Consider the following 24,958-nt stretch of genomic DNA (forward strand, 5'->3'; position numbering starts at 1 on the left):
TTTTTTCAAAAAACCTTATATTTTGTATTTCTCAATTTATTCCCCAAACATTTAATGTGGTTAATGGTTCACCAATTCATCTTTCAAAAAATCATTCTCACACATTAAACTAGTATTTTCTTTCTTAGCCTTTTTACCAACATTCTCCATTGACATAAATGAATTAAACCTACATTGCTAATACTGTAATACACCTCTAATTACACAGTCCTTCAAAGATCAACTTTGTAATGGTTCCAGTTAACATGTAAGCACGCTTCAAATTAACACCCGGAATCTCTTCTCCCTTATTTTTAGGCCTCTCCTTGCACCAGAAAACCTCTTGAAAATTAATGTGGTTTCAACACTTTTCCTCATTATCGATGGTTCACACACCTTTCTTTCCTTCTACAATCAACACCTAACACACTGTGATACCTTCTTGCATGGCACCGAGGCAATGTCTTTGCCCTATGGGTCCTCTTCATTTTTCTGGCAGCAAGCTCTCCAGGGACTTCAAACTCCTAGCCAGTGCCTTCAAAAAATATTTTATCAGTAGTAATCTTTTCGCAATCCCTCACATTTAACACTTTTTTCATCAAATGCTCCTCCAGTCCTCCATCTGGAATGCTATCTATCATCTGTGCTAAGATCTTGTTGACTCTTCTTGCAGGTTGCAGCTTTCAAAATTTGCTTAACTGGCATCCAAAAAAATAGCAATATTCTTTTATTGGGTGGTGATGAGACTTTCCACACAGGCGGCTTCTCAAAATCTTCAGGCAGTTATTTCAGTCTGAAACCTTCGTGCAGAAAACATAGTCAGCAAATTTTATTCAGTTTTCTCACACCTCTGTCTTTTATTGGCCATTTTCCTCACACAACTGCAGTCAACGCCTACAATGCACCTCTACAAACAAGTGACTAACTATTTTCTGCGATCATTCAGGAGCATTCAAATTTTTTCTGCGATCTCATCATGCAATCCTCACTCTAAATAAACAATTCTTCAAGTCTTTGTGGACTTCTGCAGGCTTCTTAGTGGCTGGATCTGCTCCTCCTCTGTTTTGTAAAAACAATCTTAAATAGTTTCCTTTAACAAGTTCTATATACCTGGTGATCTACAAACAATCTTCAATAGTTTCCTTTAAAAGTTCTATACACCTTGTGATCTACTTTGAATTGCGGTGGCTTCAAACACTTCACCGGCATTCATATCAGCTATAGTCACCTTTATTTCTATGATCCACTCTATTTACCGGCACAACAACTTTATTTTACATGAATCATTTTCTGAGATCCAATTTATCTAATAAATTAGTAATCTAATCTATTCTGCAATCTTCATCTCTTCCCTGGATCCTTTCTAGTCTGCTCTAATACCAATTGAAGAAATTGAAAGAAAGGCAAGAATTGCTCAACAACAGGTAAAACTTTATAGTGATCTGAATGAGATTACATAATCTTCTTGATGACAAGATCAAGGATCAACTGATCTAAGATCAAAGACAAATTATTCATTAGTAAATTGCCTCAATAAATAGGGCTCTTCGAATACATTAAATGGCAGCTAAAAATAGAAATTGATCTCATGAATATTCATGCAAACTGGAGATCAAACAATCAATTTTTATCTTCATGCAATTCATGCAAAACTATAGTCTACACAAGCAGTTCCCATCATGCAAAGTGGGGGAAATTGCAAAAAGTTCCAACAGTTGTTTTACATATTAGAGTTCCCAATGCAGCTTTAATCTTGACTATCTTTACGAAAATGCTTAAGTGTCTGTGATTCACTATAAAGTCATCTTGGAAACTATAAATGCAAGCTAATGGCAATATATGAGGTAGGATCAGACTTCCCTGCATTGTAAATTGAAACAGCACCAGCATCCAAAAACATCTGAGGATTCCATCAGTCTTGGATTCATCACTTTCCCTCTCCAATCCTCTAAGATTATTTCTTAAAACTGTGATTTCCAAATTTTAAATTGTTGTAAAGTGAATTCTACATTAATAAAATCTTGCAGATGACCACTGATACTTCTAGTTTTTGTTTTAACAATCATGAAGGTATACTTCTAATTTTTTTTCAATAATCTTGAAGGTGGGAAGTGATATAGAACCTTAAAGCTGGGTATGTTTGTAGCCTCATTCTAAAGTAGGAAATTCCTAAAGTGAAACTAAATTTCAGATTAACTACTTTCACAGGAAGACATTTTCGAAAGGTACATTGAGAACATGCACAGAAGTTCATTATCAACATTTGCATTGAGCTGAGGCCCGTGGACGTTCGGCAAGATGGCTTTGTCCTTCTGAAAATGGTTGCCCAAGTGGAACTATGATGATTCTTTCTTCTCACTAGTTCCACTTTGGATTAGGTTTCCAGGCCTTCAGCAAGAGTTTTGGGACATGGATGTCTTGAAAGGGTTGGTGAGTTGCTTTGGGGAACTCCGTTCTGTTGACCCAAGTACCTCTGCAAAATCTAGACTCCTCGGCAAGGATTTGTGTGAATATTGGGAGCCTGGAGAATCTCCCCTCGGTTATAGCAATTAACTTGAAACAACAGATCTTAAAGCAGGAAGTGGAGTTTGAATCCCTCCCCTTCTCCTATTCTGTCTGTAAAAAGACTGGTCTTTGGCCAGAAACTGCCCAAACAAGAAGAAGGGAGTGGCTCAGCAGGAGGCCCCTTCCTCCTTGGCTCCTCCTTCCTCCATTCCTTTTTCCAAACAGGTTTGGATAGAAAAACTGTTGGCTCAACAAAACAAAGATATTGAAGCTCTGGTAGAGGCCCAGAAGCAGAGGGAAAAGGATGTTCCCTTCCAGCCTGTAGATCCTCAGCCGGTTCCACTCCAAGCCTCGATTTCCCACCTAGTTGTGGGGAAAATGCATTCATTGGCTCTCTCTCCCAACAAACCAGACCTGGTTGTCCCCTTGGTCGAGGTGCCTCCCATGGAGCTTGGGTATTTGAAAAGCTCAAGGGTTGAGGAAATATTGATAGAAGATCTTGAAGAAGAAGAGGTTAGGCAGATTGGGTTAGAGGAAGGTCAGAGCTTAACCCAGGTGGTGCTGCCAGGGATGGTTGCTTCAGGGCAAGAGGGCATGGCTGAACCTGTTTCTCGGTCTGTTTCAAAGGGGTCAGAGAGGTTCATATCTGTTTTTCAGGAGCCTCTTCCCTCATTTATTCCAGAAACCCAGTTTCTTTCAGGTTCTAAGAAAAGTCTGGAAATGGAGAATAGAGCTCAAAGCCAATGGGTAGAGGTCAACAGGAGGAAGAAGAAACTCCTGACGTCCAACCAGCGCTTCAGTACTGTCTCAAAGACTAAACCGAAACCTGATGTGGGTGGTAAGAAGCCTTGCTTTGGAAGGAAGAACAATAAAGAAACTAGAGAAATGGCTAGTAAAGCTGATATTGTGGATGGAAAACAACTAACCATCCAGGAGAGTTGCACCAAATGTTCTAAATGAAGATTATGTCTTGGAACATAAGAGGATTGAATGCTCCTCAAAAGCAAGACATTCTGACATATGTGGCTCAAGATCATAAGTCAGATATCCTGCTGGTTCAAGTAACTAAGATGCCAAGAGGAAAATTAGAACTCCTATCTTTTTTTAAGAAAAGTAAAGTGTTGGGATGAAGTTCTCAAGGAGCGTCTGGAGGAGTACTTGTCTTCTGGAATGAGGCTATTTTCCAAGGTGTGTTGATCTTGTCTGAGAACAATCTTTTGTGCATTTAGTTTTTGTGGATTTTTGGGAGAGATTGTCTCTCTTTAGAAACTTTGTGCCTTTGGAACCTTGGCTCATTATGGGTGACTTCTACATTGCCCTTCGAGATTCTGAAAAGGTTGGTGGGATATCAACCCTAAGCCATTCCAAGGGTAGATTGGATCTGATGAGATTCATTGATTCCCAGACCTTAGTGGATGTTGCCCTATGAGGGCTGAATTTTATGTGGTCAAACCATAGACCTGGGAAAGATTTGATAAAAGTTAAGCTGGATAGGGCCCTTCTCTCGGTTGACTGGTTAAATTTGTTCTACTGCTCTCTGGTGGGCCTTCCTAAAGTTATTTCTGATCATTTTCCTATTTCCCTGGTTGCGGAACCCTCTACAATCAAAAGAAATTTCCCTTTCAAGTTTAAGAAAATATGGTTGGAACATCCTGATTTACGAGGCAAAATTCAAGAATGGTGCGACATTTAGATAGATGGGTCTGCTATGTTTAGGGTAGCTAAAAAACTGAGCTATATTAAAGAAAAGGTCAAAGTTTGGAATAAAAAGGTGTTTGGGGACATTTTCAACAAAAAAATGACATCAAATCTGAGCTAGATGTGATCCAAAAGACAGAGATCATTACTAAAGAGGAGCAATTCTGGAGACAGAGATCTAGGGTATTGTGGTTGAACTCTAGAGATAGAAATTTGAGGTTCTTTCACATTATTGCATCTAAACATAAGGCAGCCAACCGTATCACTAGAACTGTTTATCACTCTAGAGTGAAAACGTCTGACAAGGAGACCTCTGAAGAGTTTATTGGCTTTTTCTCTTCCCTCTTCTCTAAAGATAATTCCCTTGCCTTGGAAGATCAAGACAATTTATTGGAATCTATCCCTAATATTCTGAAAGAGGAGCATAATAAGTTTTTGGTGGCTATTTCCTCTTTGGGGGAAATCAAGAGAGTGGTCTTCTCTCTTCATGGGGATAAGTCTCTTGGGCCTGATGGTTTCCCAACATTCTGACTCTGGAGTGAAAACGTCTGACAAGAAGATCTCTGAAGAGTTTATTGGCTCTTTCTCTTCCCTCCTCTCTAAAGATAATCCCCCTGCCTTGGAAGATCAAGACAAGTTATTGGAGTCTATCCCTAACATTCTGAAAGAGGAGCATAATAAGTTTTTGGTGGCTATTTCGTCTTTGGGGGAAATCAAGGAAGTGGTCTTCTCTCTTCATGGGGATAAGACTCCTGGGCTTGATGGTTTCCCAATGTTCTTCTTCCAGGTTTTTTGGGATATTGTTCAGCTAGACCTCTGTAATGTTGTTAAGGAATTCTTTGGTTCTAGACATCTTCTCAAGAAAATCAACTCTACCTTCATTGCTTTAATTCCAAAAAAAATTGAGGCCTCCTTGGTCAATGATTTCAGACCTTTCAGTTTGTGCAACTCTGTGTATAAAGTGTTCTCTAAAGTGCTGACTTCGCGCCTATTGGTCTTCCTATCTTCATTTATTTCTCTGGAGCAAAATGGCTTTGTGTCAGGCCATCAAATTATGGATTCTTTTGTTAAAGTCCATGAAGTTATACACTCAACTAAAAGCTCCAATACTCAAGGTTTCCTTCTTAAACTTGATTTGTCAAAGGCCTACGACAGTGTGGACTGGGATCTTCTGCTCAAAATCTTGAAATACTTTGGTTTTTGTGATCGTTTTGTTCAACTTGTTTATCAGCTCATTTCGCCCTCTTTGGCTGCAGTTCTTGTGAATGGCTCTTTTTCTAGTTTTTTAAGCCTTCTAGGGGATTAAGGTAGGGAGATCCCATCTCCCCGATGCTTTTTTATCTTATGGTTGAATCTCTAGTCTGCCTTTGGTAAGTTGGTGTTGCTTTAGGTTTGCTTAAGGGTCTGAAACCTTCTTCAAAGGATCTGTTGTGCTCTCATGAGCAGTTTGGTGATGATACTGTGATAATGGGAGAGTCTTTAGTTAAGGAGGCTACTAAGTGTAAAAATCTACTTCACTCTTATACCTCGGCTACCGGTCAGCTTATTAATTGGGAAAAAAACTCAGTCGACTTCATTAATACTCCAGTTAGAAGACAAGGAAAAACAGCTAGAATTTTGGATTGTTGGATTGGGTCCTTGCTTGCGACCTACTTTGACTTGCCTCTTGGAACTAAACCCCCTTAACTCCTTTTGGGTCTCTCTGGTGGATAGATTTCATAGAAAACTTGTAGGTTGAAAAGGCTCATTTCTTAGTCAAGCTGGTAAATTGCAACTTATCAAGTGCTGTCTTCAAAGCCTTCCTATTTATGCCTTAAGTTTGTTCAAAATTCCAAGTAAGTTCCAAGAATCTATTGAAAGAATCCAAAAAACCTTTCTCTGGTTGGGAGTAGAAGAAAAGAAAAAACTTGCTCTTGTGGCCTGGGACCTGGTTTGTAGACCCAAGAAGAGTGGTGGTCTAGGACTCAGATCCATTAAACTTATGAATATAACTCTACTGGCTAAGAAAATTTGGAGGATTTATGGTGAGAGAAAAGACTGGAACAGTATAATGAGAAGCAAATGCTTAAAAGATCTTCCTTCTTTGGATAACTTCCTTTCCAATCATGATAGGATGTCGGGCTCAACTTTCTGGAACGACATTCAGCAAGCTAAAGTGACGGCCAATCTTAAAGCTGGATGGAAACTAGGAGATGGTCAGACTATTGACTTTTGGAAAGATTGTTGGCTGATGGAAAAACCTGTCATTTATTGTGGATAATGTTCAAGTCAGAGAGAGATGTACTCAACTTCTTGGTTCTAAGATGGTGGACTATTGGAGAAGTGGTCAATGGGTTAGAATTTCTGATATCGACCCAATCCTAAATTCTATTCAATGCCATCTCAATACTGCTATCGTTTGGCCTGGTACTATGGATTCTTTGATTTGGGATGGATAACCCTCAAGGGTTTTCTCCGTTTCTTTGGCAGTCCAAGCTATGATTGATATAGATATTCCGCCTCTTGTTTGGGCTTCTCTATGGAACAACAAACTTATTCCCAAAATAAATATTTTCCAGTGGATTGCCCTCCAAGATAAAATTCTAACTCTGGACAATCTTAGCAAAAGAGGAATGTGTTTTCTTTGTGCAGCACAGGCAAAATCGATCAACCAAATTTTTATAGATTGCCCTTATGCTTGGAATACTTGGATGGAAATCTTAAAGGTATGGAATTTGAGTTGGACAATGCCAAAAAAATTTGTGGATTTGTGTAGGTTGTGGAAGGATTTTAGAGGAAACATTGAAAAAAACCTATGGATGCTTGTGTTCCCTCATGTCATATGGTTCCTCTGGAAGGTAAGGAACAATAGGGTTTTCAGGGATAATTTCCAGATTCTAGCGAATCAGACTAAGCATAGTGTAATAGAAAATTTCAACTCAATGTATAAGGAGAATGTGGATTTTGATGTTGAAGGAAACATTAAAGAAGGATCTCAAAGATAAGGTCAAAGGGAAAAGAGAAAATGCCAGATGGGGTAGTCCACCGCCGGGCTGGATCAAATTGAACTTTGATGGTGCTGCTAAAGGTAATTGAAGCCTTGCTAGGTGCAGTGCTATAATAAGGGATGAAGAGGGTAACATGATCAGAGCCATGGCTATCCCACTTGGTACTCAAACCAACCATGCGGCCAAGGTGATGGGTCTTCTTCACGGGATGAAGATGGCAAGAAATTTAAAACCTAAGGGAATATGGATAGAAGGGAACTACTTAAATATTCTTAACGTGGTGGTTACTAAGGGTACTACCACTTTTTGGAGACACAAGGACAATGTCAATTATGAAAATAAAGTGCTTATTAACTATGACAAGACATCTAGCAAAAGTGGAAATATTTCATTGAATCATGTAAAGAACAGAAGATTTTTGGGAAATGAAGCGTAATTATTTTGAAATAAGCTTGAGCTGGAGTTGTGTGGTTATTATTAAGTCGCACGTATTATGGGTTGTTTTAGTTTTCTCTCTTCTTGGTGAAGTTTCTTCAAAGTTTGTCTCTGCAATTTTCTTTGAGAATTCGGCTCTACAAACTGTGAGAATGGGTGGCAAGGTGAGGAAAAGAGAACCCAACACTTGTGACAAGTGGAGAAAGGAAAAAGAAGTTTGGGATAAATTGGCAGATGGAGAGCTTACACCTTTCATGAAAAGGTTGAAACCAATGAAACCAGACATGACAGAAGCATTTACCAATGGCTGGAACAATGGTGAGGTCAACCTTGGAGGGAGAGAGTTGAAGCTTGACATAGCAGTAATGGCAGAAATTACTAGGCTGAGTACAAAAGGTAAGCTCTTCTTTCGAGATCTTAAGTACTCTGAATTAGCTGTGAATAGATTCCCTAAGGAAACGGATGGTGAACTTATTAAAGGGGAGGGTGGTATTTTTGTTACATCATCCATTAAACTCTTATGCCATCGTGTGTTAACTGCGGTGACGGAGTACAATGCCTTGGATGGGAGATATGATAGGGCCCATACTTATCATTTTCTGTCATTAAATCATTTCAGATATAAGAAAAAGGTGTGTTTCCCTTTTTATCTGCTCAGTTCATTGTCTCTTAGTATTAATTTTTTAAGGGCTAACCCTAACAAACCTATAATGCATGAGGGTTTGATGAGGTTGATTCACACTTATGTGGAAAAGTTTGTTTCTAATCCTATCTCAAAGATAAATGAGGAGAAAAGTGTCAAAAAACCGAAAACTAGGGAGAAAATGGGGAAGGGGAAAAGAATTTTGAGGGAACTAGGGATTGATATCTCTAGTTCCAACAAAAATAAGAAATCTAAGATCAATGAGGAACTGGTGTCGGATAATAAGGCTAAAGTGAGTATGAAGAGGAGAAAGAGGTGAATGAGGATCAAGAGAAAGTGGAAATGGAAATAGGCGTTTCCGAGGAAGAAGAAAATTATGAATCTGTTGAAAGAATGTTTGATGGGGCATAGAGCCTCTGACTCCTCCAATTTCTACGCAAAAGAAATTATTTCCTCAATAGACAAAGAAAAAGAAACCCAAACTAATCAAGAAGAGATGAGTACCTCGGCTACCCCAATTAACAAGAAAAATGTTAATGCTACGCCCTTAATATTGGTGTATATAGAGTTATGAATAGTTAACTTGTGGCTATCTTAATCCTTAATTAAGTCATGTTATCATTACTATATTATTATTTAGGTAGGTAGGTCGGCCTAGGTGTTATGTCGGGTTGTGTCTATTCAACCTAAGTATAATTAGGTATATATAGGAGGTTGTGAGTCTTATTTCAACATCATATTGTGAAGTGTGTTCTCATTGGAAATATTTGGTGGTTGCCCCCTCAAAGTGGCCTATTACTCTCAATTATTATCAAGTATTTATATAATATTTCATATTATTTCTTCTATTGTGCAAGTTATTTCATTACAAGTGGTATCAAAGCATGATCTTGGCACCATAGAGTCAAGATTTTTTCTCAACATCGGGGTGATTTTGGGAAGAGCGTAACTTTTAGATTTTAGCAAATTTTTGAAAGATTTTTAAAGGGTTTTTGAAGACCATATTAAAGAAGCTATAGTCCAAAATTTAGAGGAATTGGAGCAAATTTGAGGAAATTATTGTAGAATTATTTTTTCTACACAATTTATTGAGATCTTCATATCTCTCACATCCTGCCGAATTGAAGTATAACTTGTATTGGGTTTTTGAATACATAGTAGAGGAGCTTAAATTTCAAAGCTTGGAGAAATTGAAAAAAAAAAAAAATTAAACAAGATATTGCAAAATTAGGAAAATTCTCTCTTAAGACAACAAATTTGCTAAATTTTTTGTGATTTTTTTTCCAAGTAAGGGTATCTTGGCCCTAGTAAGTTACAGTAAATAAATAAATAAATAAATCAGAGAATTTACATTTCATTTGTGTGATTTATTTCAAAAATATTGGTTTCCATCATGACGGGGCCTTCAACAAGAGGCAAAAAGAATGCTACCACACCGGGGAAATCCTCTGATCAAAATTGGGAAGTAGTAGAGGATAGTAATTCCAATGAGGAACCTAGTAAGTTCAAGGAAGAGGTTAAGAGGGATATGTGTGACCTACGAGGAGATATATCATATATACAAAGCATGTTAAACACCTATATGAATGAAATAAGGAAGGAGCTCTCAAACAATCAAGGTGAAACCTTCAAGTCAACTAATAATGACACAAATTTTATTAACCCTATGGGATCTAGGAATTTTTTTTCCAAAGGTGGATATGTGCAAATTTGATGGCAAGGATCCTCTAACATGGATAAATCAAATGGAGAATTTTTTTGAAGTACATCAAATCCCATATGGACAAAAGGTTACAATGGCTTCCTTATATCTAGAACCAGATCAATTCATTTGGTATCGTTGGCTTTGTACTCATAGGAGGAAAAAGGGTCTCACTGTATCATGGTCAATTTTTACAGAAGAAATCCAAGCACAATATAACAATAGTGTGACAAAAACTTCTTTAGCCAACTTGCTAAGCTTCAACAAACAGGATCAGTTAAGGATTATATTCAAAAATTCCAAAATCTATCCTTAAGAGTGGATACAACTACAAATGAGGACTTGAATGATTTATTCTTGGGTGGTCTCAAGGATCACATTCAACATGAGGTACGCATGTTTTGTCCCAGCTCAGTAAATGAGTCTTTTATATTGGCACACAGGGTAGAGGAGAAGTTCTTGATTCCTAGAAAGCAAGGGGCTAATGTGACAAGAGAAAAAGGATATTCAACACCTTCTCTTCCTCAACATGCTAGGTTGACTCCACAACAAATTAAGGAGAAAAGAGCAAAAGGGTTGTGTTTCAATTGTGATAGAAAATATAGTCGAGGACATAAATGTAGTGAAAAGAAATTGTTCTATATTGAAGGTCCAAGTGAGGAAGAAGAGGATGAGCCCATATCAAAGGAGGATAGGAAGTCAAGTGAGGAATCACATGATTCTCAACCAATCATTTCTTGTCATGCACTTTCAAGTTTCAGTGCACCACAAACTCTCAAGGTAGTGGGTTTCTTAAAGAAGCAAAAAGTAATAGTGTTGATTGACTCAGGTAGTACTCATAATTTCATCAACAAAAAGTTCACAACTCTTCTAAATTGTTTTATATATCCAGCCCCAAAGTTTCAGGTTTTGATTGCAGATGGGGGCACAGTTAGTTGTTCAAGGAAGTGTCATAGCATCAAATTATCCATGGGAGATTATCAACTTGATACCCCAATGTATGCAATATCCATGGGTGCAGCAGATATTGTTTTGGGAGTACAATGGCTTACTACATTGGGAACAATTGAGATGAACTTCCAAGAACTATTCATGCAATTTCAATCAAAAGGAAAGGTAGTAGAGCTAAGAGGATTGAAGGAAAAATCCCCACAAATAGTAAGCTCTCATCAAATGCAAAAGCTTCTTAAGAAAGGTGCAGATGGATTTGTGGCCCAACTATGTTCATTAGAAGTCTCTCAATCTAATACTCTTACTCATCCAAATTTACAAGCAATAATTGATCGTCACTCAGTGATTCCTGGAGATATGCCTAAAGGACTTCCTCCTAAGAGGGATCGTGACCATGCCATCCAACTAGTTCCAAGAAGCCAGCCACCAAACATCAAGCCTTATAGGTACCCGCACATACAAAAAAGTGAGATAGAAAAATTTGTTGAGAAAATGCTAGAGGCAGGAATTATCAAGCACAGCCAAAGTGCTTACTCCTCAACTATTGTGATGGTGTGTAAGAAGAATGAAAATTGGCGCATGTGTCCAAATTATAGAGTGCTCAACAAGTACACCATTAAAGATAAGTTTCCTATTCCAGTTGCCGATGATCTTCTAGATGAATTAAATGGAGCTATGTATTTTACCAAGTTAGATCTTAGATCGAGTTATCACCAAATTTGGATTAAGGAGGAAGATATTTGTAAGACAGCATTTCGAACTCATGAGGGTCATTATGAATTTTTGGTGATGCCATTTGGTCTTACCAATGCACCATCTACATTCCAAAGTTTGATGAATTCCATTTTTAAAAAGTTCTTGAGAAAGTTTGTGTTAGTGTTTTTTGATGATATCTTAATTTATAGCAAGACTTGAGAAGAACATTTGCAGCATGTAGATCAAGCATTACAATTACTCGAAGATCATCAACTCTATGCTAAGCCATCCAAGTGTACTTTTGGTCTTAAGGAGGTAGAGTATTTGGGACACATAGTTTCATATGAAGAAGTAAAAGTGGATCCTAACAAAATTAAGGCTATCATGTAATGGCCTATTCCAAAAACTATTAAGAAGCTGAGGGGTTTCTTGGGATTGACAGGATACTATAGAAGATTTGTGAAGAATTATGGCCGTATAGAAGCACCTCTCACCACTCTACTGAAGAAGGATTCTTTTCATTGGAATGAATCTGCTAATGTATCATTTGGGCAATTGAAGAAGGCTGTGTGTACAACTCCAATGCTTGTCACTCCCGACTTCACCAAGGAATTCATTATGGAATGTGATGCTTTTGGAAATGGGACAGAAGCAATTCTCATGCAAGAAAGTCGACCAATTGCTTTTGAGAGTCACTAATTAAAAGGTAAAAATCAACTCAAACCTATTTATGAGAAGGAAATGCTAGCAATCCTTCATGTAGTTAAAAAATGGAGGCCTTATTTAATGGGTCGACACTTCAAGGTTAAGACAAATCATGATAGCCTAAAATATTTTTTGAAACAAAGACTATCATCAGAAGAGCAATAAAAATGGGTCACCAAGCTGTTGGGATATGACTTTGAAATTGTATACAAGAAAGGGAAGGAAAATATTGTGGCCGATGCACTTTCTAGGAAGGATGAAAAAGATAAAGCCTTATTGTGTGCCCTTTCAATATTACAAGAAAATTGGGTGGTAGAAGCCAAAGAAGAGTGGCAAAATGATGTTGCAACAAGTAATCTCATCAATCAAATAAAAAGTAACCCTAGTAGTTCAGATAAGTTTTGATTAAAGGGGGATATTCTTTGATATAAAGAGTGTTTATATCTTTGCAAGAATTCCACTCTTAAACACAAGATTCTCAAAGAACTACATGAGTCCCGAAGTGGTGGTCATTCAAGATTTTTGAAGACATATCGTCGGGTCAAGCAAGATTTTTTTTGGAAAGGGCTAAAAGGTGATGTTCAAAAATTTGTGGCTGAATGTTTGGTTTGTAAAAAAAATAAGGGGGAAACAATTAGGACACTAGGTCTCTTGCAGCCTTTATATATTCCTAGCCAACATTGGAAAGAGGTATCCATGGACTTCATCACAGGGCTTTCCAAATCTAAAGGTCATAATGTCATCATGGTAGTAGTTGATCACCTCACTAAATATGCACATTTCATTGCATTATCACATCCTTTTATAGCAAGTATAGTGGCAAAAGTTTTCTTGGAGAATATCCAAAAGCTACATGGTACACCTAAGGTTATTGTTAGTGATCGTGATCATATCTTTACTAGTCACTTTTGGAAAGATTTATTCTCATGTTTTGGTACTCAATTGGCTCGTAGTTCTTCATATCATCCTCAATCAGATGGACAAACTGATGTTGTTAATAAATGTTTGGAAGGATATCTACGTTGTTTCACTTTAGAAAAACAATCTTAATGGGTAGATTGGCTACCTCTTCCAGAATGGTGGTACAATACTTCTTTTCATAGCTCATCAAAAATGTCTCCATTTTTGGCACTTTATGGATATCATCCTCCTTCCATCACATCATCATTAAAGGTTTCACCAAGAGTTCAAGCAGTAGATGACCACTTGCTTCATCAACAATAGGTACTTTAAGGACTCGAGGATAGCTATGGCACAAAATCAAATGAAACAACAAGCGGACCAACATCGTAGTGAAAGAAATTTTGAAGTTTGGGGACTCTGTCTTCTTGAGATTGCAGCCTTATAAACAAATCTCAATGAAACAACAAAAAAAGAATAAGTTGTCTCCAAGATATATGGACCATAACAAATCATGCAAAAGATTGGTACTGTTGCCTACAAGCTTGAGTTGCCACCAACAACAAAGATACATCTAGTTTTTCATGTTTCTTGTTTTGAAGAAGGTAATTGGGCAGAATATTCCTACTCAAACAGTACTACCAGAACTTGATGAAGAAGGAAGAATAACTTTGGAAACAGAGTGCATTCTTCAAACATGAATGAAGAAGCTGAGGAACAAAACCCTGACTCAGTATCTCATCCAACGGAAGAATTTACTAGTTGAAAAAGCCACATGGGAGGATGAGGAGTTCATTCAAAAGAATCCACACTTGGTTAGCATTGAGGACAATGCTTCTTTCAAGAGAGGGGGCATGCTATGCCCTTAATATTGGTGTATATAGGGTTATGAATAGTCAACTTATGGCTATCTTAATCCTTAATTAAGTCATGTTCTCATTATTATATTATTATTTAGGTAGGTAGGTCGGCCTAGGTGTTATGTAGGGTTGTGTCTATTCAACCTAAGCATAATTAGGTATATATAGGAGGTTGTGAGTCTTATTTCAACATCATATTGTGAAGTGTGTTCTCAGTGGAGATATTTGGAGGTTGCCCCCTCGAAGTGGCCTATTACTCTTAGTTATTATCAAGTATTTATATAATATTTCATATTATTTCTTCTATTGTGCAAGTTATTTCATTATAGTTAAAGAGTCACAAAAGATCAACAAGGATGAGGAAGAACCAAAAGAAGCCACTAGGCTGGTCGGCTATGATGAGTCCATTGATCATGATATGTACATTTCTCTTACTAATGTTGAAAGAAAGGCTACTGAATGCCAATCTGAGAAAAGGGATAAAGAATTCTGGGAAAAAGAAAGAAATGAGGAAGGCGAGAATCCCTATGCTCCAAATTGTGGATGAGGATGAGCTTAATGTAAAACTAACAGAAGATGACATTAGAGACCTAGCTTTAAATCCTCCTCAAGGGGTGTTGGAAATGGCCAAAGCCATATCGATTGTATTCTCTTAGGCTAGAAAAATGGACCTTCCACTCTATCAAAGTGTTTAATCTGAAATGCAAGGGTAGGGGAGGATTGATGAAATGGAGATCAAGAGTAGGCAAAAGGAGACTGTAATAGAGCAGCAGGGGAATCAGGAGGTCATTGAAGAGCTGAAAAAGAGAATAGACAAAATGGAAAAGAGCATTAAGGAAATGCTGTCTAAATGTCAAGGATTGTTGGGCTCTTTGGTGGACCATTTGAACAATGTTTTGAATGTCATGGAACATGGCAAGAAGGTCAAACTGATACTGGACCTAGAGGAACCAGGCAAGGACGAGGAAGAAATTGGACTTGGTAAACGGACTCACTCCAATACAAAAAAGAAATAGAAGGAGGCTCAGATTGACCAGCACAACATCAAGATGGTCACACGGAGCAGATAAAAGGTATTCAGCAGGAGCTGAAAGAAAAAGTTCAAGATTTGGCTTAAGTAGCTTCTTCTTGTTGTGGTCTTTTTTGGTCTTGGTTGCTCTTGGTTGGCTCTTTGTTTTTTTCTTTCCTTTTTGGGTTTTTCATGTTGGCTTCCGCTAGGTTTAGCTGGTAATTTAGTGGGTGTGCCTGCTGGTTGGTACATTGTTTTGTTTAAGAACTTAATGCTCTTTTTATTTCTATTAACAATTGGGGTTTCAGATCCCCTGTAAAAAAACCTTTTTAAGCCTTAATCAAAAACATTTGCACTGAGCTAAAAAAATTGTTTTTGGTATATTTCTATCCCTCTTGCATTGATCTGTTCAATTCAAAAATGAGTATCTGTTGATGCGAGTTTTGTGTCACTACATAACATATTAGTAATTGGATGCTTGATACAGAATATCAAATACACAATTCCTCTCTTGAAAAGTTATCTCTCATGGGACATGAGTATAACTCCAATGTTCCTTACACCGTTGGATACTCGCTCAGTTTTATCAATGTGATTTGCTGGTAATCACGTAGGCAGCCTTACGTTTCCTTGTTTGAGAAAAATTTGGATCTTGGTGAGAAAATGGAGATGGTGGTTCGGTGTGAATGCTAGATGATGTTGATGGCGCGATGATGGCAATGTAGGGTGAATGGCGATGGAAGGTGAGAATGCCGATGTTTTGGTTTACTTCTCTAACTAACCTCTTCTAAGCATGAAATTTGGCTACTCAACTACTCCTACTCCTAAGAATGGAAGGTTAGCAGATGGACGGGGATCGAATCTAATGAAGGCTAACCAGCGGCCCTACCTCCATAGATGCAACGCTTCAAAGGAAAGTAAACTAAATCACCACACAAAGCCTCCCAACCAGCCGCTAGGATGCTAGTGGCCTAGTGTTGACCCCTATCAAACATCTACCAAAGCTACCATGCAACAATCCATTTTATTTTACTCTTACTCTAACAACTTGAAATGAAATTGCTTCAACTTGAAAAGAAAATTTAACTATGTGGAAGTAGAAAACATGCAATAACACCCAATGTTCTTAGTCAACATGCAATGAAAAAGAGAGCACTTTGGTATTATTTTCGCAACAATTTCTCCAACCCCTCTCTTTACAAATGAGAGCCAATGGCCTTATATAGAGGTCCAAAATACAATGGACGGTAGAGATCAAAACAAGATCGACGATCCAGATTGGATCCAAAAACCCTAATTAGGGTTGCCACCCCATCGGCCAATGAGAAGATGCCACCTCATCAATGGACCAATGAAAAAAGTGCAAAAGTGGCAACCAATGAGAAGGCACCAAAATGGTGGCCAATCAGAAACAAACACTTTTCCTATTCTAGAAGAAAGAGAAAGTTGCCACTTGGGCTTACATAAGATGATCTTCTAATATAATTCTTCCTTTTTCTTTTGTTCTTTTAGCTAAGGCAATGAACTTAGCTAGCCTTTCGTTAACTTCTTCCATAGGAGGACAAGGTGTGTGCTTCGCTCGGAGTTCTGCTGACTTTGCCACGCTGTTTGCTGCTTGTAGTATCCTTTCGTGATCCTTCTCATATTCCTTTGCAAACCCAATAAAAGCATTGAGTGAGGAAAAGGTGTTCAGATGTTTCCTTTTGACGGCAGCCTTTCCTAACTCATCCAATCTCGATCCAAATCCTGTCTCACTGACATCCTCCTCTCTAATACCCTCAAAATCAAGCGCCACCCCAACGTCGCTCATCATGGTCGAAATGGAAGTGTCGACGCTTGGGTCGTGTTGTGCAATCTCATCATGAATTTCTTCAAGTGTTCTTAATCTGGTAGTCAATGCGACATACCAAGATTCAACTATGCTCAATCCTCTCTCATCAACCAACCGGGCTCTTTCCAAATATGCCTCCGGTAGCCTCATGAACGCCTGCAGCCTAGGAATAACCAAATCCTTGATGGGAAGAAAATTCTTCCATTCCTCTTCAAATAATCTGAATTTGTTTCTAACAGTCACCAATGACTAGAATGTTGAGATGAAGGAGGGCAAGAAATTTCGCCCATCTTGGATTGTATCATAGATCCAACCCCTTACTTCATGTAACTGAGCTGACACCTCTTCTGAATTGCTCCCGCTGTCTTGAGGAAGGGCTGCCTGATGCAGCTGTTGGATTGGCTGGCAATCTCTCCAATATTTGTTTTCGGCCTCCAACTTTACTATCTTTTCGTTTGCCTTCCTCAATCTTTCTCTGATTGATGCTATGCCTTCTGAACCTCCTCACATTCCATATCATCTGTATTTCTTCCCAAATTATGTTCTACTATTTCGTACTCCTGGGCTGCAATCTCATCCGCTGCCTTATTGACTGTTGGTATAGCAATCTGAACCCTTCGGTGACCATCACTGTCGCTTCTGATTACCCTTGCCACCGTATTTGCCATCTGTTTTTGGTTCTCGCTATCATCCTTTTCTATTAGTCCTTGGATATCATCAACTGCGTGAGCCATTACCACCTCGCCTCTCGGCATAAGCATTTTCCTTAACCATAGTGGTGCAGTGCATCTCCCCAAATCCGGATTCGGTTCGACCAACAAAGCATCACCAACGGCCTTAGACGCCTGACTTATCTCTTCAATATCAATCGGCCCATCTTCTTCTCTACTAGTTTCTGCCATATTTCCTTGCTGGTTCTCCGAGAGAGGGGAGTACTCCGTACTTTCACTGTAGCCACTTGATTCCGAATCAGAGCTCACCTCCACTGCGGCCCCTTTATCACTCGAATTGACCTCTTGGCTTCTAGCCTTAGTTAAACTCTCCCTTGACGGCGCTGCCCGCTGTCTCTTGGCTGGAGGTTCCGAACGTTCTTGGCTTTTCTCTACCTCCAAAGCCCTCTTCTTGCTATTTCTAACTGTCTCCAATTGCCGGCCACTTCCTTCACCCTTCTGTCCGATTGATTCTACTAGACCTTCCTTCGGTTTCATCATCTCATAAGTAAGGAGAACCTTTTGTCTTTGTAGCTTTCTCAACTTGGCATTATACCACGACTCGGTATGCAAATCTACTGTCCTTGTGACTGCCTCCAAGGAAGGATCCTGATGATCGTCCCAATCCACTGGATTCAACTCTGTTCCAACTACTGTCTCATAGTCTTCTCTCAACACACTACAATCATCCTCCAATTGATCGGGAATATCAAGGCCTCTCCATCTGATATCTCTCATCATGTTCACCGACAATCTCGAGAAAGCTAGCTTTCTCACGTGAAAATCATCCTTTGCATTGGCCCAAAAGTCCTCTATAGTGGGAACATGCTTAAATTCGCTTTCATGAGATGCCTTGATAAGACCAACAGGGTCGAATCCTTGCCTTGCTCTGTACCATCCTAGATGATACCACTCCAATTCCTTTTCCGCAGCCTCAAAGGCGGCCCGATTTGGGCAACTATCATTGCCAATTATAATTGAGAAGGAAACGCCTGTTTTCCCCTCATTCCTCATTACTCTATCATAGTGCTCAAGCTGCCTAGCCAATTCCATCAAAACTACCTTGTCGGGCGGGTATCTTGGAAGCCTCTTGGGACAAACTGTACTTCCTGCCACTCTAATGTATGTGAATTGCGGGAATTGGATGAACCAACTCCCAAACTTCTTAATCCTTGCTTCTGCTTCTGATGAAAGTCTCTTAGCAGGCGCCCCTTGTAATACCCTTACTGTCTTCATGGCGAATGCATCGCAAAACATCTTGTAATCCTTGTTATTGTGCAAATGAAGCTGCGGATAGCATTCATGCACCAAATATTGCCCCGGCCCATTACCAATCTCTCCTAAGGCCCTAAGTCCCGGACTCTCATACAATCTAGCAATTAAGTAAAACAAATAGGATCCCATGTAGAATTGCCTTTGGTTTTGAACTGTTCTAAGTTGCAATTCTAAATTTTCACTTATGATCCTAGCCCAATCAAATTTTCCTTTTCCCTTTTCAATTTCATCAATGAAGAAGTACATCCAGTTTTCGAATTGCATAGCTTGAGCTAGGCCCATGATCCGGCTGAGAAGAACAATGAGATCGCCATACTCCGGCTTGAAATCTGCCACTGTAAGCCTTGTTGATTTGTTAACTCCTTTCCTTCCTTCGTGTATCCAATTCCGCTTTAGATGTGAGAAGTAGGCCTCTTGGTTACCTTGAAATGATTTGGCCGCCTGATCCACCATTACAACTGTCATGCCCTTGCTCTGGGGAATATTAAATGTCTCTTCAATTGCTTGTTCACCAATGTTGGCCAACACTCTCTTCCCTTCGTCAAAAATGATGGATTTACTGTCTAGATCAAATCTGGATGCACACTCCATAATCAATTCCGGACAAGGCAAAGTAGGAGGAAAAGCTGTTGCATGTACAATTCCGCTCTTGTATATCCTCTTTGCCAAGGGGGATTGTCCTTCCTTTAGTCTGTCCCTCATCCGTATCATGTCCACTGTAGCGATATTAGTATCGGTTATTTTCTTCATTTTCGAGAAGAAGGAAGTTTTGGGCGTCATATCCTCTTTGTCTTTCTTAGCGTTTGCCCGCTTGGGATTCTTACTTGCACTATCATCCTCCATGCTCGTCGCCCTATTACGGGATGGTAGAGTGGTGGACCAAAAGGCAAGAAGAACCAAGTAGTGCAATTTTTAGAAAAGAGCGAAAGAATGGATGTCAGCTTAAGCACTCCTTGCAACTCTAGATGATGACTTTCACCTTAACTAATAATCTTACAGCAACTTTTCGGAATCCGGGATATGACATCAAAGAATTACAAATCCCTTTGCAAATTAGAAAACAAAGCCTCTAAGCTTATCCAACACTTGCCTTCTATGCAAAAATCAAACTTTCATATGTATCTCTTCTCCCAACAAAATTGCCCAAATCTGATATAAAAAATTGCAACCCCTCTAGAAAATCAGAATTTTGTCTTCCACAAATCTCGGCCCTCACAAAATTCGGCTCCCACAAAATTCGGCTAAGCATGAAAAAAAAATCTGCCCTTCCACAAAATTCGCCCAAGCAAAGAAGGAGCAAAATCTGTAAAATCTGCCACCTAGGGCACAAATCGCAGCCCACAAAGTGGAGCAAAAATCCCCAAAAACGCAAAAAATCTGGCCCTTAGACAAATCGCCCAACAATGGCAATGGAGAAATTGCCCAAAAATCGCCAAAAAACTGCCTTCCACCAATTTCGGCCAAGTCTGGAAATCTGCCCTTGCTTCAAATTCGCCCAAGCATGAGGAGCAAATGAATTGATGAAAATGAAATGGGAGGGGACTCCCTTTATAGCAGCTTTCACCTTCCTCCCAGGCTGGCCGACTTGGTCCTATAGAGGAAAAAAAAACCAAAATTAAAGCCAAGTTAGTGGCCCACTTTAAATACTTTGCCAAAATTTTAATTTTCTAAAATGAAAACTGCACTTTTAATTTACTAATTAACCACAAATTGCAAAACGAAATTAAATGGTGCCTTGGGGATGCTAAAAATTTCTATTTAATGAGGGTTTGCTAATTAATACATCCTTGAAGTTGAATTTTGGCTAACCAAAAGCCATTTCTTAATATTAATTTACCAATTTCATTAAATACCAAAAGCTTTCAAGGCAAATTTAATCTATTAAAGCCAATTTTTGCAATTTTCCTCTAAATCGATTTTGCTAAATAATTAAAATTTTATGACAAAAAATAAAATTGCCTCTAGAGTAAAAATCAATTTTGCAATTTAACTTCATCTTACAAAATTAAATTCTATTTCACCAAAAAAAATAAGATTTTCCAAGAACCTAAGTCTAACGAAAAATTTCCTTATTTGAAAATCATTCAAATTTACAATTAAATCCAAATTTTCAAAAGAAATCGTCTAAGTACAAAATTCACAATCTTATCCTGCCAAGTTGAAATCAATTTTGAACGTATTCGACCTAAAGATAGAATTGATAGCTCTAGAAAATCAAGTTGAAACCGGGTGAAAAATACATCTAACCTTCTCCACTGGCCCTAAAGGCGATTAAAAAGGGGGTCCCCAAGATTTTGGGGCGATGTGTGAAAACCTCACAACAGTATCATTTTTGAATTGGTGGATTAAATGTTTCTACACCGCTTAATGATCATAAAACTGCAAAAGACATTGAAAGTATCCTGTGACCAGACTATATTTGCCAAAATATACAGACCATGCAGTACTGAACGACACACATGTATGTAGGCTAGAGTACAGTTGGTAGAATACCACCATAAGATATTAAAAAATGCATAAAGAAATTGTTATGATCAGTATAATAATAAAGGCATTAGTTATGAAAGTTGCCGCGTGCTTAAAAACATAACTTTGACTCTATGCAACTGCGGAAGACTAGTGAGCTTTTCGATTGGGCCAGCAGCAACTTCTCTCCTGCCATTATACGGCCATTCTGCAGAACCTTCAATCAGGATTAGGCTCAGCTTCTTTTTAAGAAGTTAAAACACTGTTAAACACCCTAAAGACTAAAATTTGAAACAATCACCCTCATTTTCAGCATTCATTAGTTTGGTAGCAGTTTATTTATAAACTTAGCAATTTGTCTAATCTATCAATAAGGTCAAGTTCAAGCAGGAAATGGTTCTGGAGAGTGTTGTCACGAAACTATGCCAAAAATCAATTAGTACCGATATCTTCTACTTTTAATTTTTTCTGCCGATATCTTATAATTTTAATTTTTTTTGATGTCCATAAAATATAGATTAACTTCACTCTAATTATAAGTAGCTATTTTTCTGAATTACTTATTGATATGTAAACTCACTACAAACCCTGAACTACAGCAGCTGTATACATTTAGGGCCTCAGCAACTTGTTTGCTGAACAATCCGTATGATTATTCACACCTGGCTCTGTAACAAATAATGACACTACTTCCAAAAAGACAGATATAACAAATGCTTTCATTATTACATAATCCCCAATTAGAACACATTCAATTTTGGCAGTGATAGGAATCAGCTCACTTCAAAACATAGATAATTACAGTGCATACCTTACAGGAAGAGCAATAGGCGCAGAGAGTTTGTCAGAGGAAATATTAATGTAGCCCGTCCTGATGAACATGGTACTTCCGGGAATGAAAATTACTCTCAACCAACAACCGAATGGGGAGGGCCTACGTCTTTTCTGCCAAAGACGATTAATAATTTTGCTTCGTTTTACCAGTCCTGTTTCTCTCTGTCTCAATCCTAATTAACGATTTGTTGAACTCTTTTTGCTATTGGAAGCATTAGAGATGGCATTTTCATAAATTGTCAGCAGTGATTTTGATTCAGGGTGATCTTTTATAGTCGTTTTAACAAAGTTTGCCTCTGACATCGCCAATATCCTCAACAGCGGTACGCTGGGGTCATTGATGGATTTGATTTTCTGCCAAACTAGAAACCTCGGCCTAGTGATCTTTTGCAAACTGATTAGTAACAAAAAAGTATGCTTCACTACACAATCTGCAGGAAGCCCCATGTTATTAACTACAAAGTTCATCTTTGCACTAATACTTTCCTTGGAGAGGTAAAATACTACAGGATTAACCCTAATTATTTGCCAGATTTCCTCAACTGAGAGCCCACATAGTTGGAGATTCTCAAACTTGGCCTCTAACGTCTCCATGCGACTCATTGCTACCATATTCAAAATATATTTGAATGCTTTGCTTCCTTTGTCGATGCCAATCTTGCGAATGAGATCAGCTTGGGCAGGCGTTAAAGAAGTGCATAAGAGAACAGCCGGATGTATCTGTAAGAATCTATGGAAATCCATCCCAGAAAAACCCCATCCCTCCCAGAATGCAAATGAGGGCTTCAGGGTGTTCTCCAGGCTATTATTGAGAAGCCTTGGTGCTCGTAGCAGGGCTTTAACGAGCGCATCCTGGGACTGAAATACATTCTTTAGAAACTCCATCTTGGGAAGAAGGTCGTCCTCGAGGCTGCTTCGCAAAAAGTATGGATTCAACATCAAAATCTTCGTCAGAGGTTTACCCCCAAAACCAATTCCTTCCAGCAGTTTGATCTTGGGTTCCAATATTCTTTCTGCACTAAATGAGATGATTTCGGGTCGACCCCTCATTATATTAGTAATCTGGAGTTCAGAACAGCCGTACTGGTTAAACAAATTAATAAATTGTCGACATTTTCCAGAGTTTGAAGCCTTTGTAAGGCGGGGTTAAATTTGAAAATGCGAGTGATGTGGGCATCAGACATGTTGAGTTTGGTGTAGGCGAAGTGTGAAAAGAGGGTCTAAGAATGTGCATCAGAAATGGCAAGAGTTGAGAAAACATTGCGAAAATAAAATGGGTGAATATCAAATAGTTTGCAGCATGTTTTGGGGTTCATGGCTGCTGCAGCAACAGATTGTTTGCGGCATAACAAAGCCAAAGTGTCCATTAATGAAGCTGCTGCTGCAACACAACCGAGAATGTTAGGGTTTCAGTTTCAGCAACAACACTTGGATGCTTAATCATGTAGGCGACTGTGCTTCGAGCGAGAATGATTTTGATGGCAAAAAGAGGTGCAATGGTGTCGTCCATATGGCAAACATGGAATTCAAATATAACTCAACGGACATTCTTTCGCATATCTTAAGTAGAAGAAACTCAATGTACATTAGGGGAAAGGACCCGGTACTTGAACGGGTATCGATAGTTGTGAATTCAATTAAAAGGGATGGGGTCAGTTATGGTATCAATATAGTCTATTGATTGAACAATAAGAGACTAATTTTGATGTATTTAATTATCAATAATTACTTAAAATTAAATCATTATAATTTTTCCTTGTATATATCATTGATTTATACAAATTCATACCAGTTCTAGACAAAAGAATTCATTATGTGTTTGATATAAAATAGTATAAAATGGTAGCTTTCATTAGTCAAACTACTCTTGTACACAATTTAAAGGAACAAGTAATAAATATTACATTTCAAATTGTACCAATTTACAAAATAGATGTCCAACCTCATGGACAAGACATCAACTCATTACTTGATACCTATGTCATGACTAATGTAGACATCCCATCTCTGACATCCCATCTCTGACAAATTTTCAACCCTCCCCTGACAAATTTTCAACCCAACGTAAGGAATTGGAGTCTTTCACAAGCAATCGTGGAGTCTTTAGCAAGCATAGTTGGAGTACCTGCAATCACAATGATGGATATGTTTGAGCTCCCCAATCCATCCAAATCTAACAATTAATGGAACACAATTCAAATTCTACGCCCCTAGCAAATCAACAATTAATGTAACACAGTTCAAATTCCTCACCCCTAGCAAATCAACAATTAATGTAACACAGTTCAAAACCTTCTTTGAGAAACCACAACCAATCAAATGACAGAGTTTCAAAGCCACGGATCAACCATTCAACCATTTTGAGAATTCTTAGAAAAGGGCCCAATTTTGAAAAGAAAGCCACAGACAATAACAGATTTCCAAATTCAAATTCAAATTGTTGGGAGGGAAAAATTTGTATTTATAGGACTTACGGTGAAAGAATTCTTTTACAAATGACTGCATAGAACTAAGTTGCTCGAATATCAGAAGGCCTGCTAACATCAATTTCTCAGGATATCAGAGGGTCCAGGTATTTTATGTTATTTTGTCAATGTATGTTGTCCCAATCCATAACATATTTCAATTATGTTACAACCCATTATGCTATTCTGTCAATGTTATGTTGTTACAGTCCATTATGTTATGCTGTTACAGCATATTATGTTGTTACAGTCCATCATTATGTTATGCTGTTACAGCCCATTTTGTTATGCCGTTACAGCCCATTAT

The 24,958-nt window shown here is 38.4% G+C and overlaps 1 protein-coding gene across 4 annotated transcripts; it reads right to left on the reverse strand.

Moving 5' to 3' along the window:
• Positions 1–115: 115 nt before the first annotated feature.
• On the reverse strand, positions 116–23,736 carry LOC149553537 (uncharacterized). 4 transcript variants are annotated; one of them, XM_089788953.1, is made up of 2 exons: positions 22,164–23,736; positions 116–1,038 (listed from the first exon to the last, which is right to left on the reverse strand). In XM_089788953.1, the coding sequence occupies exon 1, from the start codon at positions 23,234–23,236 to the stop codon at positions 22,364–22,366; it is 873 nt and encodes a 290-aa protein (XP_089645079.1). In that variant the 5' UTR covers positions 23,237–23,736; the 3' UTR covers positions 116–1,038; positions 22,164–22,363. The 4 variants fall into 4 exon arrangements, with proteins under 4 accessions (XP_089645079.1, XP_089645078.1, XP_089645081.1 ...); XM_089788952.1 differs by having other exon boundaries at positions 116–1,467; XM_089788955.1 differs by lacking the exon at positions 116–1,038 and adding an exon at positions 21,353–21,560.
• Positions 23,737–24,958: the final 1,222 nt, after the last annotated feature.

This window comes from Cupressus sempervirens, chromosome 6 (assembly GCF_028749045.1).
Source record: "Cupressus sempervirens isolate cs-2001-9-10 chromosome 6, ASM2874904v1, whole genome shotgun sequence".
In the NCBI taxonomy this organism is placed as follows: Eukaryota; Viridiplantae; Streptophyta; class Pinopsida; order Cupressales; family Cupressaceae; genus Cupressus; species Cupressus sempervirens.